Source organism: Odontomachus brunneus, unplaced genomic scaffold (assembly GCF_010583005.1).
Source record: "Odontomachus brunneus isolate Ranch 3 - 2012 unplaced genomic scaffold, Obru_v1 Obru_scaffold_011, whole genome shotgun sequence".
Taxonomy (NCBI): Eukaryota; Metazoa; Arthropoda; class Insecta; order Hymenoptera; family Formicidae; genus Odontomachus; species Odontomachus brunneus.
The window spans coordinates 1,944,228-1,957,609 of NW_022639461.1; the positions used below are offsets into that span (position 1 = coordinate 1,944,228).

At 34.3% G+C, this 13,382-nt stretch overlaps 4 protein-coding genes across 9 annotated transcripts in view; 2 read left to right on the forward strand and 2 right to left on the reverse strand.

Annotated features, from left to right (window-relative positions):
• Positions 1-5,859, forward strand: part of LOC116840723 (ribose-phosphate pyrophosphokinase 1) — a 10,357-nt gene extending 4,498 nt beyond the window's left edge. For 3 of the 5 annotated variants that reach the window (XM_032807818.1, XM_032807820.1, XM_032807821.1), the window contains exons 4-7: positions 803-877; positions 3,811-4,034; positions 4,110-4,443; positions 4,548-5,859. In XM_032807818.1, coding sequence (XP_032663709.1) covers positions 803-877; positions 3,811-4,034; positions 4,110-4,443; positions 4,548-4,640 — 726 coding nt within the window. In that variant the 3' untranslated portion in view covers positions 4,641-5,859. Of the gene's footprint in view, positions 1-802; positions 878-2,506; positions 2,531-3,810; positions 4,035-4,109; positions 4,444-4,547 lie in introns of all 5 variants that reach the window. The other 2 variants (XM_032807819.1, XM_032807823.1) reach the window with 2 other exon arrangements.
• A 155-nt stretch (positions 5,860-6,014) lies between these two features.
• Positions 6,015-8,073, reverse strand: LOC116840724 (metallophosphoesterase domain-containing protein 1). Its single transcript, XM_032807824.1, has 5 exons — positions 7,808-8,073; positions 7,446-7,590; positions 7,041-7,317; positions 6,471-6,697; positions 6,015-6,399 (listed from the first exon to the last, which is right to left on the reverse strand). Exons 1-5 carry the CDS (start codon positions 7,928-7,930, stop codon positions 6,272-6,274), a joined length of 900 nt encoding a protein of 299 aa, XP_032663715.1. The 5' UTR covers positions 7,931-8,073; the 3' UTR covers positions 6,015-6,271.
• A 20-nt stretch (positions 8,074-8,093) lies between these two features.
• LOC116840725 (vacuolar-sorting protein SNF8) lies at positions 8,094-10,447 on the forward strand. The gene is made up of 2 exons (XM_032807825.1): positions 8,094-8,339; positions 8,436-10,447. The coding sequence occupies exon 2, from the start codon at positions 8,451-8,453 to the stop codon at positions 9,204-9,206; it is 756 nt and encodes a 251-aa protein (XP_032663716.1). The 5' UTR covers positions 8,094-8,339; positions 8,436-8,450; the 3' UTR covers positions 9,207-10,447.
• On the reverse strand, positions 9,242-13,364 carry LOC116840721 (myosin-11-like). 2 transcript variants are annotated; one of them, XM_032807811.1, is made up of 8 exons: positions 13,234-13,364; positions 12,309-12,725; positions 12,146-12,218; positions 11,534-12,017; positions 10,444-11,458; positions 10,222-10,350; positions 9,638-9,799; positions 9,242-9,393 (listed from the first exon to the last, which is right to left on the reverse strand). In XM_032807811.1, exons 2-8 carry the CDS (start codon positions 12,341-12,343, stop codon positions 9,366-9,368), a joined length of 1,926 nt encoding a protein of 641 aa, XP_032663702.1. In that variant the 5' UTR covers positions 12,344-12,725; positions 13,234-13,364; the 3' UTR covers positions 9,242-9,365. The 2 variants fall into 2 exon arrangements, with proteins under 2 accessions (XP_032663702.1, XP_032663704.1); XM_032807813.1 differs by having other exon boundaries at positions 12,309-12,685; positions 13,234-13,360.
• Positions 13,365-13,382: the final 18 nt, after the last annotated feature.

The window sequence follows — 13,382 nt, forward strand, 5'->3', positions numbered from 1 at the left end:
GTATAGTGTATATGTATGTATGCATGTATGTATGTATGTATGTATGTATGTATGTACATACCTATATATAAATATACACGTTGCAATGATATCTGTAACATTCATCATTACTAATATGTATTTTATAAATCTATCAATTAACATACTCACAGTCTCTGTCTACTTGAATAAATCAATATTAATATTCTCTTAAAAAAAATATATAACTCGTACGAGCTCACAAATAGTTCTCGATAGGATATAGGTGTGTCCAATAACTACATGTAATTAATATGTCCACTGAGAATTTTCCATCTTGCGTTTAACGCAATTCAATCTGAAAGAGATTAAGTTACCTTATATGGTTACATAGTTATAAATATATGATAACAGAGAGAAGCATATGCTTTGGAAATCTTATACAGGTAGATAACTCAGCAGATCTTTTCTCTGGACTGCTTGTCCAACTGAGTTACTTGAGAATATTTAATTTGCACTCCTCTAGCATATATACGTGTAAAATATATATAAGCGCAATATTTTATATGTACATTAGACATTATGTAAGTATGTAAAGTATGTGAACAATGATCTTTTTATTTTTTTAAGATATGTTAGTTTTCTTAAGATATTTTTTTAAGATATGTTAGTTTTCTTTACCAATATTTATCTTTCTCCCGTAAGATAGTAAAAACTACAAACGTAAGATAGTAAGATAGTAAAAACTACAAACGTAAGATAGTAAAAACTACAAACATAATAAGGAAGAGATATTAACTCGAAAAAGAAGAAGCTATATTTTCTTAATGTACTATCTTCGCAGGGCGGTGATGGTGGGGACAAGTCAGACTCCACTAAAAATCAGATTGTCATGAAGTCGAACGAGTGGAAATTCAGGGTAACTTGCGGCGGTCCTTTTATCTGCTCTATTCTTTATCTCATAGCTTTGTAACCGACCGATGGAGTAATATCATTCTTGGAACGCAAAACTTGATCTCATCGTCATCAAAGAAAAAAAAACTTGTGCTTGTACTTTTCCGGCTTTACGTCATTGGGCTGCACCAGATAGTACACTTGTATGTCTTACAGGAATTTCACCATTCGCTGATTATGGCGACATTGTATTTTGTATTTCTCAGGATATCTGTATATTTTGCACAAAATTCTAACTAACTGAAATACTAATAAAATGAGAAAAGGGTATCGTGTGTTATATGGTTTTGTGGTTAATATTATCGTCAAGTAGGAAGTTTTGTGCAACAATTGTTTAAAAATTTTGTGGTTGTAATCCAGGATATTTTGATTGGTATATTCCTGCTTACGACTGCAAAGTATCAAGTAATGTACTAAGGAAAGTATTGAGGCGAGACAGTTTTTATATAAATGATATACGATTATAAAATTTATTAAAAAATTTATTTGAAATTGAATATATTAAATATATAAAAGATACTGCTTTTCTTAAATTTTCTGTCATGAAGCAAGTGGTGAAACTAATATAGTTAAAAAAAGAGAATATATATGTAAGGAGATAATATTCTCATTAAGAAAAAAAAAATAAGATTTGTAAGCGGTGCATGAATAATAATACGTAAAATGTGCAATGTACAGTTCGTATTGTACATTGCAAAGTCATCTCGAAGTCATGTTTATATAATTTAACTCTATATCATTTATATAAGCATCTAAATCTTGTACAAATCAGGCATGAGTTCAAGCTTCTAGAAGTTGCGTTAAATCAGACGTCGCAATCAAAGTTTCATTTTAAAACAAACACTCATAAAACATTGCTTTCGACATTTTAGTATCGACGTATACTTATCATTTTTAAAGATAGACGAAAATATAGATAATTGTTAAATTTTATTACGTACATGGTTATAATTTTTAACGGTTTATCACGAACGCAATTGTGAAATGTTTGTAATGAGATAAATAGCAAATGTTCTAGACATCGAAGCACTACAAATGCATATATCCAAGCATGTTGTTCAATAATAACATAAGGTTATCAGAGGTTGGATAACCCAGATGAGTGTTGCAAAACTTGTGCTAGATTTCTTTGAGGGGGGTCTTGTATGCACATTTTTGTTGTCGGAGTCATAGTAATCACATTGTTAATCAATTTCAAAGTATTTTATTCGATTAATTTTACATATAAAATATATTGCACATATGATTTTTTATTATCTTATATGTTATAGTTTATTGAGAAATTATTTGAAGTACTTATATTTGCATGATTTTATCACAGGTATATTTACAACAAAAATGGGTACTTATATTACTGGTAATTGGGTTACTGCATGAAAATAATGTATAAGACTAAAAATTCTACAACTCTCTAGATCAACTCTGGTTAGACAGTTATTGGATCTCCCATTTCTTAGATATATTTCTAGATTATATTGCAAAGTTAAAATATGTATGAAAAAAAAATATATATATACTATTGGTCATAATGTTTGTTAGAAAGAATTTGCAACCACGTATCTTTCTAAGTTTCTGAATAGTTGGGTATTTTCAGGATATTCTGCCCGTCCTGTCTACAGTGAGTATAATAGCAACGAGATTGTCGAGTGAAGCGTTTGCAATGATAACTCGATGAACCATTCGATCCGTAATATTATTTTGGGATTTAGATGAGAATTTTCTTTGTAGGACTAACCAAACTTATAATATCGTTGCAATACAGCACAGTGATATCCCCATGAATGAGTGAATGAATGAGACATTTGGTAAAAGCGTATTGATATACGAGAATGAGAGGGCAAAATATTAATATAATAGCTGTACATTGTTGGCAATTAGTATAGTGGGGTACGCACATGTATGTTTATTGGGTACTAATTACTTAAAGCTCGGTGTTATTGTCCAAGTGCACTAATCAAATATTGCCTATCCTATTAATGCTGTTAGTGCTTAAACAATATAGGAATGTCAATGTGTTATCTTAGTAATAATATCCTGTTGATACAGTGATTGTGGGGAGATCCCATTAAACAGTTATTAATTATTAAGCTTTTTGTGAACCTTACACTCAGTACAAGTACTGGTTTACTAAAAATATTTCATTATTTGCACAATGCATTTCTCTGCGTTAGACAATTATTATTAATATATAGATATATTTCTCCAATTTGCAGAACTATAAATTCTTTTGCATAATTTTGCACACACAACGTTAGAGCTGCACTTGCGCGCGACATTGACATACATTTGTTTATTAGAATTTATCTTTAAATTTATGTTACATACTTAAATGCCGATTTATTACCAACACGTGTTTGCCCTCTTGTTCATCTCATATCATCCTTTGCTATATGAGGGCAAGGGACCGAGATGCATTGTGTTCCGTTTTGCGTTCGTAATTTTAGATATATTTTGCTTCACTTACAGTTGTCGTTAAGAGTCTAACTGGGGTGCATTTGCAACATCGTTTTCTTGTAAAAAAAAATCTGTAAATATATTTTTATATGTACCTTTTAAAATAATATACTTTAGTATACGGCCATTATATACATATTTTGTCCCCTCTGATAAAAAGACGGAATCTTTTTTGACAATTTATTTGTAACATTTAGTAACTCGCTTCTGAGAAGCCCAGGCAGTCGAGATAAATATGGTGTTCGAAGTTTTTATTAATTTTCAAGATATAACAAACGAACTAGCTTGTAACTTTCTTTTGATTCTTCATAACATATTTTCGGCATGATTTTGGAGAATTTTAATAGCAATTTCTTCAAATTGCAGGATATATCCAGTTGCAAATGGACTTGAGAAGGACTCGTTCGAATACTCAGAATTTATCTGTTGAAATATATTTTACAGAGTCGCGCGCCAATCTCTGCGAAACTAGTGGCAAATATGCTCTCCGTGGCGGGTGCTGATCACATTATTACGATGGATCTGCACGCTAGTCAGATACAAGGATTTTTTGACATCCCCGTCGACAATTTATTCGCCGAACCAGCTGTCCTCAAGTGGATTAAGGAGAATATCGTTGAATGGCGAAACAGTATTATCGTTTCCCCCGATGCAGGTGGTGCCAAAAGGTACGTAGCCAAAAGATAAAAATAGCCTATATTGAAAGTATTGCATTTATAATTTTTCGCTCTCCCTTTTTATAGAGTCACATCTATAGCTGATCGATTAAACGTTGAATTCGCACTTATACATAAGGAGAGGAAGAAGGCGAACGAGGTTGCTAGTATGGTATTAGTTGGAGATGTCAAAGACCGGGTTGCTATCCTCGTAGACGATATGGCCGACACTTGCGGCACTATCTGTCATGCAGCAGAAAAATTATTGGAAGCTGGTGCAACGAAGGTGTATGCCATACTTACTCATGGTATATTCAGTGGTCCGGCAATTAGTAGGATCAACAATGCCTGTTTTGAAGCCGTAGTTGTGACTAATACTATTCCCCAAGATGGCCATATGAAAGATTGTCCAAAGATCCAGGTAACTGTTTCCGACATTTACATGACTTTCGTTACAATTACGATAACGATAATGAGGATAACGTTAAATACAACACAGAATAAACGAGAAACATATTCTTTCAGTGTATTGATGTCTCCATGATGTTTGCTGAGGCTGTGAGGCGGACTCATAATGGTGAATCTGTATCGTACCTGTTTTCGAATGTACCCTATTAGAAGAAAATCTTCCGTAATCTGTTTTAAGCCATGTAAGAAGAATATACTCTTTTTACATTTGTTTATTGTTATTGATAGTTGGACACTAATTCGTATATCAGCGCTCAAACAGAAACATTATGTGTCCCTATTCCAAATTGGAATCTATACTTGCCTCATTTTTTCATTAATTTCTACAAGTGTGAAGTAATTGGAGTTATGATGAAATTTTAGATAAGTAAATTATATATAATTATAGAATCTATTCATCTAAAAATTTATCACGATTTCTACTATATATATATATATCTTTTGTTTATATATATATATATATATATATATATAAATATATATATATATATAAATAAAAGAGGTTTTTCTCTTTTGGAGTATAGTAGTACAAGCGTTCTTTATTTTTCTACAAATAATAAAAAGGATGCATAGTACATATATTATAAGTTTTGGTGTGATCAAAGTTGCAATTTGAACTCCATTTAATTTAAGATATTGCATCGTTCGTTTTAAGAAAGATGACAGAATATTGATCTGGCGCCGTTAATAACTTAATGAAGTTGTATGAGAAGTATGTTTATGAATCATGATTTGAAAAAGTTGCTACGCATACAAAATTCCTAATATAATTTACTAGCACGAACACATTTCGTATTTAATTTAAGATCTGCAATATCTATATAAAGACAATTTTTTTATATATTGGCGCAAAAAATATATAAATCAATTTTCTCTTAAGTAAAATTATATTATAGAACGAACCCATCGAGCGTTGTAATTATCGCGTGTATGATAGAAAAATGGCACTGACTGTGTTTAACTTGATTATATCTTGCTGCAGACGATATTAAAATGAAAATAGTCCATGACGCTTAATAAATAGCCCAATTTTACTTTTGCATAGTAAATAACTCTGGACCAACATACGAATTTAGTCGAGTACAACTATAATATAATTGCGAATTTTTCTTACCTAATGAAAAAGTGCCATTTGTTAAATGATTGCTTATTGCAATAAGTATATGTAAAGAAAAGCATAATTTTTATTACAAATAATGATTATTTAAAGAAATATTACCTATATCAAATATTCCAAAACAACAGTCGCACTTTTTCCGATAATGAATTCCTTCACTGATTCGAAGCTGTTTGTTTTTTAATGGAAGTTGCGAAATACTAGTAACCGTTGCATTGTAATTGAAAATAGAATATAATGCAATAAATGTAATTTAGAATAAATTATGTTACTTATTTTCCTCATTATTCGATATAAGATTCGTAGGTGTATTTTTGCCTTGAAAATTGTTGAACCTTTTATTAATATAATTAAACGTAGTAAATTTATAGGACTTTAGGAAGCATTTAAAAAAGTATTCATATGAATTATATTAGATCTTGTTTAATATCATTAAGGTATTACAAATCGTGTGAAAAAGAAAGATATAAATTAAAATCTATATTATATACTTTATACATGCTTTGCATATAGGATTTAAATTAAGGCAAGAAACTCCTATATGTTGCACGCCCATCACATAGGGTTTTTTTAGCTTGTACGAAAAATTAGAAGTACTTTCGTGATGTAATATTATGCAATGAAGTATACGTTGATAGTATCGGACATCATCTCAAATGATAGTTTATGATTTTTGAATACCAGAAGGTAACGTTATATCAAATACTATCGGTGGATTACTTGGCAGATAATTCAAATCACACGTTGACGCATTGATATATATTACTTTGCCATCTGAAGATACGCCATATCCTATAAAATAAAACTATTCCCATATAAAGAACATATTTCTATATATTTTTTTTAAGTTTAGCGCGTTATACCTTCATGTATATGTCCGAAAACATGATATTTGGGTTTTACTCGATTTTGCACCGTCGACAACAATTCCACGCATCCAGCACGTACTCCACTACAGCACAGATCACCGTGACCTACAGGAGGGGTGTGCGTTACGAGGATATCCGTGTCTGATGGTATCATTTCCCATTTCGAGAGACATGGTTCTCCACGCGGTACATTAAATGCCCATTTACAAAACTCTGGTTGCCTAAAGTTTCAATGAAATGTGCCACAGAAATAAGAATGTTACACCTGAAATTATTTTCTACAAATATTTTTTCAGTTTCATTTTCAAGACACACGCATATATATAGTGTCCTTATAATTTTATCATAATTGAGTTTATCCTCTTTACAACATCAATGTAGAATGTTCATGAAACAGCTAATTTACATGTATTTTAATCTATAGAATACCTAAATATCAGACATCATCTTTATATTTTAAATGTAATGTGAAATTTGTTTCTTTTCCGTATAATTTTTTGTTTAGCACAACATAAGAGAGTTCCATATTTCATCATTTAATAAAATTAATATCAGAATATTTACCATGGAGTACCATATATCTTAATCCCATGCAATGTAATCTCAGAGTCTTCCAAATATATACAATTTGTCAAATAATCTTTAACATTAGTAGTTTTAATAGCTTCAGCAAGAGTGTCTTTCGACATACCCAGAGTGGGTATATTGTCAAGTATGCTGGTTCCTGTATGTTTTTGACGATCTCCACTAGTGTGCACGGAAAAGGGATGTGTGAACGTTGGATCAAAACTAAGCTCATGATTTCCAGCTATAACTATCTTGTGTTTGTGTGGTAAATTACCTGAAATTATACAATAAATATTCATATATATTTTTTTCTTGTAATTGTATACTTGTAAAATTTTTACAACCAAAATTCAGAAATGTCACTCGTACAACAATACTGCTAAATCTCGTAATTATACTTACCTATCCAATTATTAAAATCTATAACCTCTTGCAGACTACCGCATTTCGTGAAATCCCCGGCGTGGATGAAAACGTCACCGGCGGGTATGTCAAAATTTATGTATGGTGTGAGCGAATGCGTGTCGCTCATACATACCACCCGTAACTAAAAATTAAAGATTTGTTGTCAAATGCGCTTGGATAGATACTACTGAATTCATGGCTGTAAAATACTAATGATATAATCCAGATTTATCAATATTGATAATCCTGATAATCATTATTGATAAGCCTGAATGTATAAGCGAAGGTAGTTTTGAGGTTATCATAAACGCGTCTTTCTGTATACAGAGATCAGAGCGATAAAATGTTATCAAACATACTTTATCGCTTGGTGCTTCTGTCGTCGGCAATTTAGTATTTATTTTAACGACTTTTTGATGTTGAGATAACTCGTGCCAGGCTGCTGTTGGATCTGCTGTCAATGGATGAATACCTATCTTCATGCTGAACGGATAAATGTTGACAGCTTATCGTGTTCAAACCGTGTGCTGTACTTCACCTAACTGTACTTTCTTGCACTTTCTGCATATAAAGCAAGACAGACCCGCATTCAGTCACAGGAGCGATAAAGAGGAAAGCGAGAATCACGTGTCCATTCGCACGAATTTTCATGTGAATTTTCATGTGCTTCGTTTCCTAACTACTCGTGATGCTTGATATGTAAAACGATGTGATTAAAATTATCAATTTGAAAAAAGATCGATTTTCTCTCGAATGCCTCGTGAACCAAGACTTTCTCGCACCTCGATATAATTTTGACGGATCTCAGCATAACCTTGACATGTCCTCGTTTGACACATGTCAAACGCGCGTCAAGTAACGTCAAGTTTTCACAGCTCCTGAAAGATTTAGGTTAGCCAAGTCGTCCGACTTAAAGAACAATAACGAAATTTATACATAAACGATCATTTATCAGCGGCGAGAACGTTTCAAGAAGCATAATTTCAGGCGAATAATCACGAGATGAGGCGTAAGGCGGGTGTTGGGGCAATACAGAAGCAAAAGTTGGAGCAGGAGAAGTATCGGGACAAAGGCACGGAGATCCAGGAGAACCAATTCGAGCAAATGACGAAGCACATGGAGACGTTCCGCGTAAATCTGGAGGAGTTCGCGAGCAAGCACAAGAGTGAGATAAAGAAGAATGCTCGCTTCCGTCGTCAGTTCACGGAAATGTGCGCCTCGATCGGCGTGGATCCTCTGGCGTCTGGCAAAGGTTTCTGGTCAGTGTTGGGCATCGGTGATTTCTACTACGAGCTCGCCGTACAGATCGTGGAAGTCTGCATGGCGACCAATTACAAGAACGGCGGCCTGATCTCACTGGATGAGTTGAGAACGCGCTTGATTCAGGCCAGAGGACGTAGGAAGGAACATCAGGAGATCACCAACGAAGATCTGCTGGCTGCAGCTAAGAAATTGAGAATATTTGGCAACGGTTTCTCTGTAGTCCCCATCGGAGGCGGGAAATATTTGGTGCAATCAGTGCCCGGCGAGCTCAGCATGGATCACACAGCGGTGCTGCATCAAGCCAGTGTGTCAGCGAATGCATGCGTCTCCAAGTCTGTTCTGTGCAAAGAATTGAGATGGGAGGAGGACAGAGCACAGAAAGCTTTGGATCATATGATGAAGGAGGGGTTAGCTTGGTTGGATGAGCAGGGCGAGGATGAGACACTGTATTGGTTTCCTAGTTTATTCACAGCTTGTATCGTTTCCAAAGAATAAACTCTGCATCGCCGCCACGTCGAATAACGAAAATATTTTCAAAAGAAAATTGTTCACGTTGTTTCTTGCGATCTTTCTCGTAAATAAAATCGACCAATCTAGAATATTTACAGCGCCCGAGATCCGTCGCGATCGTTTTGTATCTAGCAGAGGATGTTGTCACCTGGTCTCAGGTCCTTGTACATAACTAAAATAACACAAAGAAGATGTAAATAGACACATCGTTTCCGTAATTGTTGTTTCAGTTTATGGTCAGCCCTTCACGACTTATGCTTGTTTCTATCAATGTCGATTAATTAATTTGAGTTTAAACTCTAATCAGACAAAGACTTAAACTTGTGTTAAACTTTGATTGACATAGAAACATACATTGAAGCGTTACGGGCATTCTTGCATTCAAGGAGGCCTTGAGAAAGTTTTACAATGCATACCTGTGAATAGTGTCCATTCTATATTGGGTAAATTGCTGCTTGCAAGCCAGTAGCGCTTGATGAAGCTCAGTGTTTTCTTTGCGTAATAAACTTATTTTACCGCGTAATTCCTTAGATTTTATTTGAAATCGTGCCGTTAAAGATTTTGCTTCTTCTCTCCATCTTGAAATGGAGTCAGATTTGTCAGAGTTAAGCTTTATACAATTCAATTATAAATCTCAGTTCAATATCAGTAGTTGTCACTTGAAACTTGTAAATATCTCATGTGAGAGATACTCCAACTTTTATTCAAAATTATTATTTTTTTTACACGTCTTATAAATTTATTTATTGTGTAATAACTAAATGAACAAACACACACACACACACACTATAAAAAATCAATGAAAAGCACACAATGAAAATTTCGATAAGATATTAATTTATCAAATATTTTTCTTCTAGTCTTTCTTTCTGTTAAAATAGTAAATATATATACTTCATACTATCTTATAAATAATGAGAAGCCTGATCGCGCCTAATTATGGTTTCGTTACGACCTTAAATTTCAAGTAACAACTATTAACACAAGTCTTGTTACTTACTTTTTGCTTAATTTTTGATGAATTGTCACATGTTGCGTCATTTCTTTCATTTTTTTGTCAAAATGTTCCTGCTGCTTGCTCAGCTGTTCGGATACTAAGGAATGCCAATTGTGATCCATATTTTCTAATCTGTGAGGAATATGCGAATCAACTTATTTATTTCATATAAATATGTACAACGCTATATACTTATTAAAGTATTGAGAATAAAATTATATGTACCGTATGTCCAAAGTATGCTTATTTATCGTATCCGTGCGATGCTGCGAGGGAACCTGTATCGGAGGAACATTGTCAGATTTATTCTCTATCACGTGATTCGCCTCTTGCAGATTCGCTTCCAGCTCGCGGATCCTGCTTTCCAACGTGCGTCGTTCGTAGTCTCGCTTGTGTATCTCGCGATCGAAAGCAGACTGTAGCGACTTCAATTCTGTCGCCAAGGATTCCTTGTCGCCCGCGGCTCTCATCAGCTGGCTCTCCAGATCAATATAACGGTCGATTGCATCTTTCGTCCTTTCGTCCGTCGATTTGAGGCGATCTCGCACATCCAAGGAACTTTGCTGTTGAATCTGACTCAGTTTCTCATTCGAGACCGCCAGCTTTTCCTCCAGACCAGCGATCTTCTCCCGCAACTGGTGCATCTCTGAACTGTACTGCTTTTCGGACGTCTCGTTGTACGCTTCTAGTCTGGAATCCGCTTGTTTCAACGCTTGTTCAAAATTCAGCAACTTAGCGCTCGATTTCGCCAGTAGATCCTCGGAATCCCGGCGCACTCTCTCGAGTTCCTCTTCCGCCAATCTGCTCTCTCTCTCTGAGCGATCCAACAGCGTCGCCTTTTCTCGCAATTCCGACTTCAGCTCCTTGATCTCCAATTGATATTTCTTCACGTTGTGCTCGTGAGCGTCTTTCAGCTTTGTGATCTCGCTTTGTATCTTAGCTATGTGCTCCTCAGCGATAGAGGCCAATCGTGCCTCCAGCTTAGCTTTCTGCTCTACAACTTGCGCCTCTCTCTGCAACACGAAATCCTTCTCCCTCACAGCGGACTCTATCAGATCCAGAGCCTCGGCCATCTTACATTTCGTTTCCTCGTTCTTTGCCAGTATATTGCCGGCGACTTTTCTGCTCTCGTTCAATTTCTTTTCTAGGTCTGACTTTAAATGACTTATCCTCTGCGTTTCTGCCCTCGCGGCAGACAACTCCTCTGTCAGCGATTGTATTCTCTGCTGGTTATTCCTGTCTTTAATGAGATTAGTGTGACACATAATACTTCTCACACATATATCTCAAATTAAGTACTATATAAGTAACCGACCTCTCTGCTGAGCGTCCTGTTGAAATTCTTGAAATTTCTTCATCAATTCCTGCTTCTCCCGCTGTAAAGTTTCTATTGTTTCCTTGCTGGACATCCATAGAGACTGCTGTTTTGCAAAATTTTCTTTGGCTTGAAGTAACTTGCTCTCCAGAGCCTTTATAGCTTCTGAGTATGATTGCCTGACATCTTTTAATTGTTCTTCATAGAATTTTATATCTTTACCATCTACTGGACGAGTTCTTAATTCCTGTTCCAGAGCGTCGACAGCTTTCATCGACACTTGCCATAGCTGCACTGCAGAGTCCTTCTCCATTTGCAAGACTGTAATATGTTCTTTTAAATTCGTGATTATCTTGTCGTGTACATCTCCATTGTTGCATTCTTCCAGGTGGATGCGTGAAATATAATCACGTACAGCATCATTACCGTCTTTAGTTTCAATATGCAGAGACTGAAGCTGAGAGCGTATACCATTTTGCTCTGTCTACAAAGAAGTGTCTGTATCATGTATAGAATTATTGCTACACAAACAGCTACTCAAAAACAACATGAAATTGTCACAGAATATAATACAGGTTGATGTCAAATGGACTGTTGTGAGAAATAACTCACTTTGCAAATCTCTAAATCCCGCTTAAGCTCGTCGACGATATCGTTATATTCTTGAAGAATAACGTGCTGCTCTCTGATGCGTAGAGAAAACGTATAAATTATGTATAAATTATTCAATGAAATGCATAATATATTACAAATTTTTTCCTAACCTCTTACTTACCCGCGTCTTGATGTGGCGTGCTCTGAATCAAACATCTTGTTATACGTAATAATTTATGATTAACACGATTAAAGATTATAAAAAGTTTTATTTTAGTATAAATAATTTTAAAGCAATTTAGTTAATATTCAAACAAATCACTCTAACAACACGGTCTCTACTGATATATCACGCACATTACACACATGTAATGACATGTAATCGTTAATATCGATGATAAATATATTAATATATAAAGGAAAACATTTTTGAGGCTTTACTTTATTGTTTTTAAGCAACATATCAAACGTTTTCATTCATAAATCTGATATTTAAGCGAAAACATCATAGAGTAAATAAAGGCACAAGTTCATTCGATTCTCTGTTTGGTCGTCTTCCTGAAGAATGAAAGTTTATCCAACTTGTCATTAAAACGTGCTGTTTGAAGATAGAAAATCTATTTAATTCGTTTTTTAGTCATCTTATTTGAAAATAAAGAATTTACTTTAATTTTTCATTTAATCGTTGAAATTAAGATTTATCCGGCCTATTGTTGAGTCGCACTACTTGAAAAATGTATATGTGTCAATTATAAATCTTTTCTTCTAGCGTGAAAAATGAAAAAATCTAATTATGAAAATACATAGAAATGTTTATTTTTTCGCTAGTTTGTGTTGGAAGAAAAAATTTATGATCGCTTCCAAATACTGCAAAATTAATCATCTTTCATGATTTCATGCTAGGAAAAAATTATATTATTTATAAGATGGAGTTCACGTAAAAAGATTTATGTGTTGTACTTATGGTCCTGGATACTTATTATGGACTTCTTCGGAATCAATTACGATCGGAAACATTCAGTTATTTCTTAGATTTCTATTGTCTTTTTTAGGGAAAAGGAATTATTCCGATCGGAATTGATTCCGAAGAAGTCCATAATAGGTACCCTGGATTCTAAAAAGATTTTGATATCCTAACTTCAGCCTTTATTCTGAACTTTTTTATCGATAAAAATGCCTCTGAATTGTAATTGAAAACAAAAGGCTTATAAGTCATATCAGAGAGAAGCCTGAGAGCGGCCACCAACCTGATTTT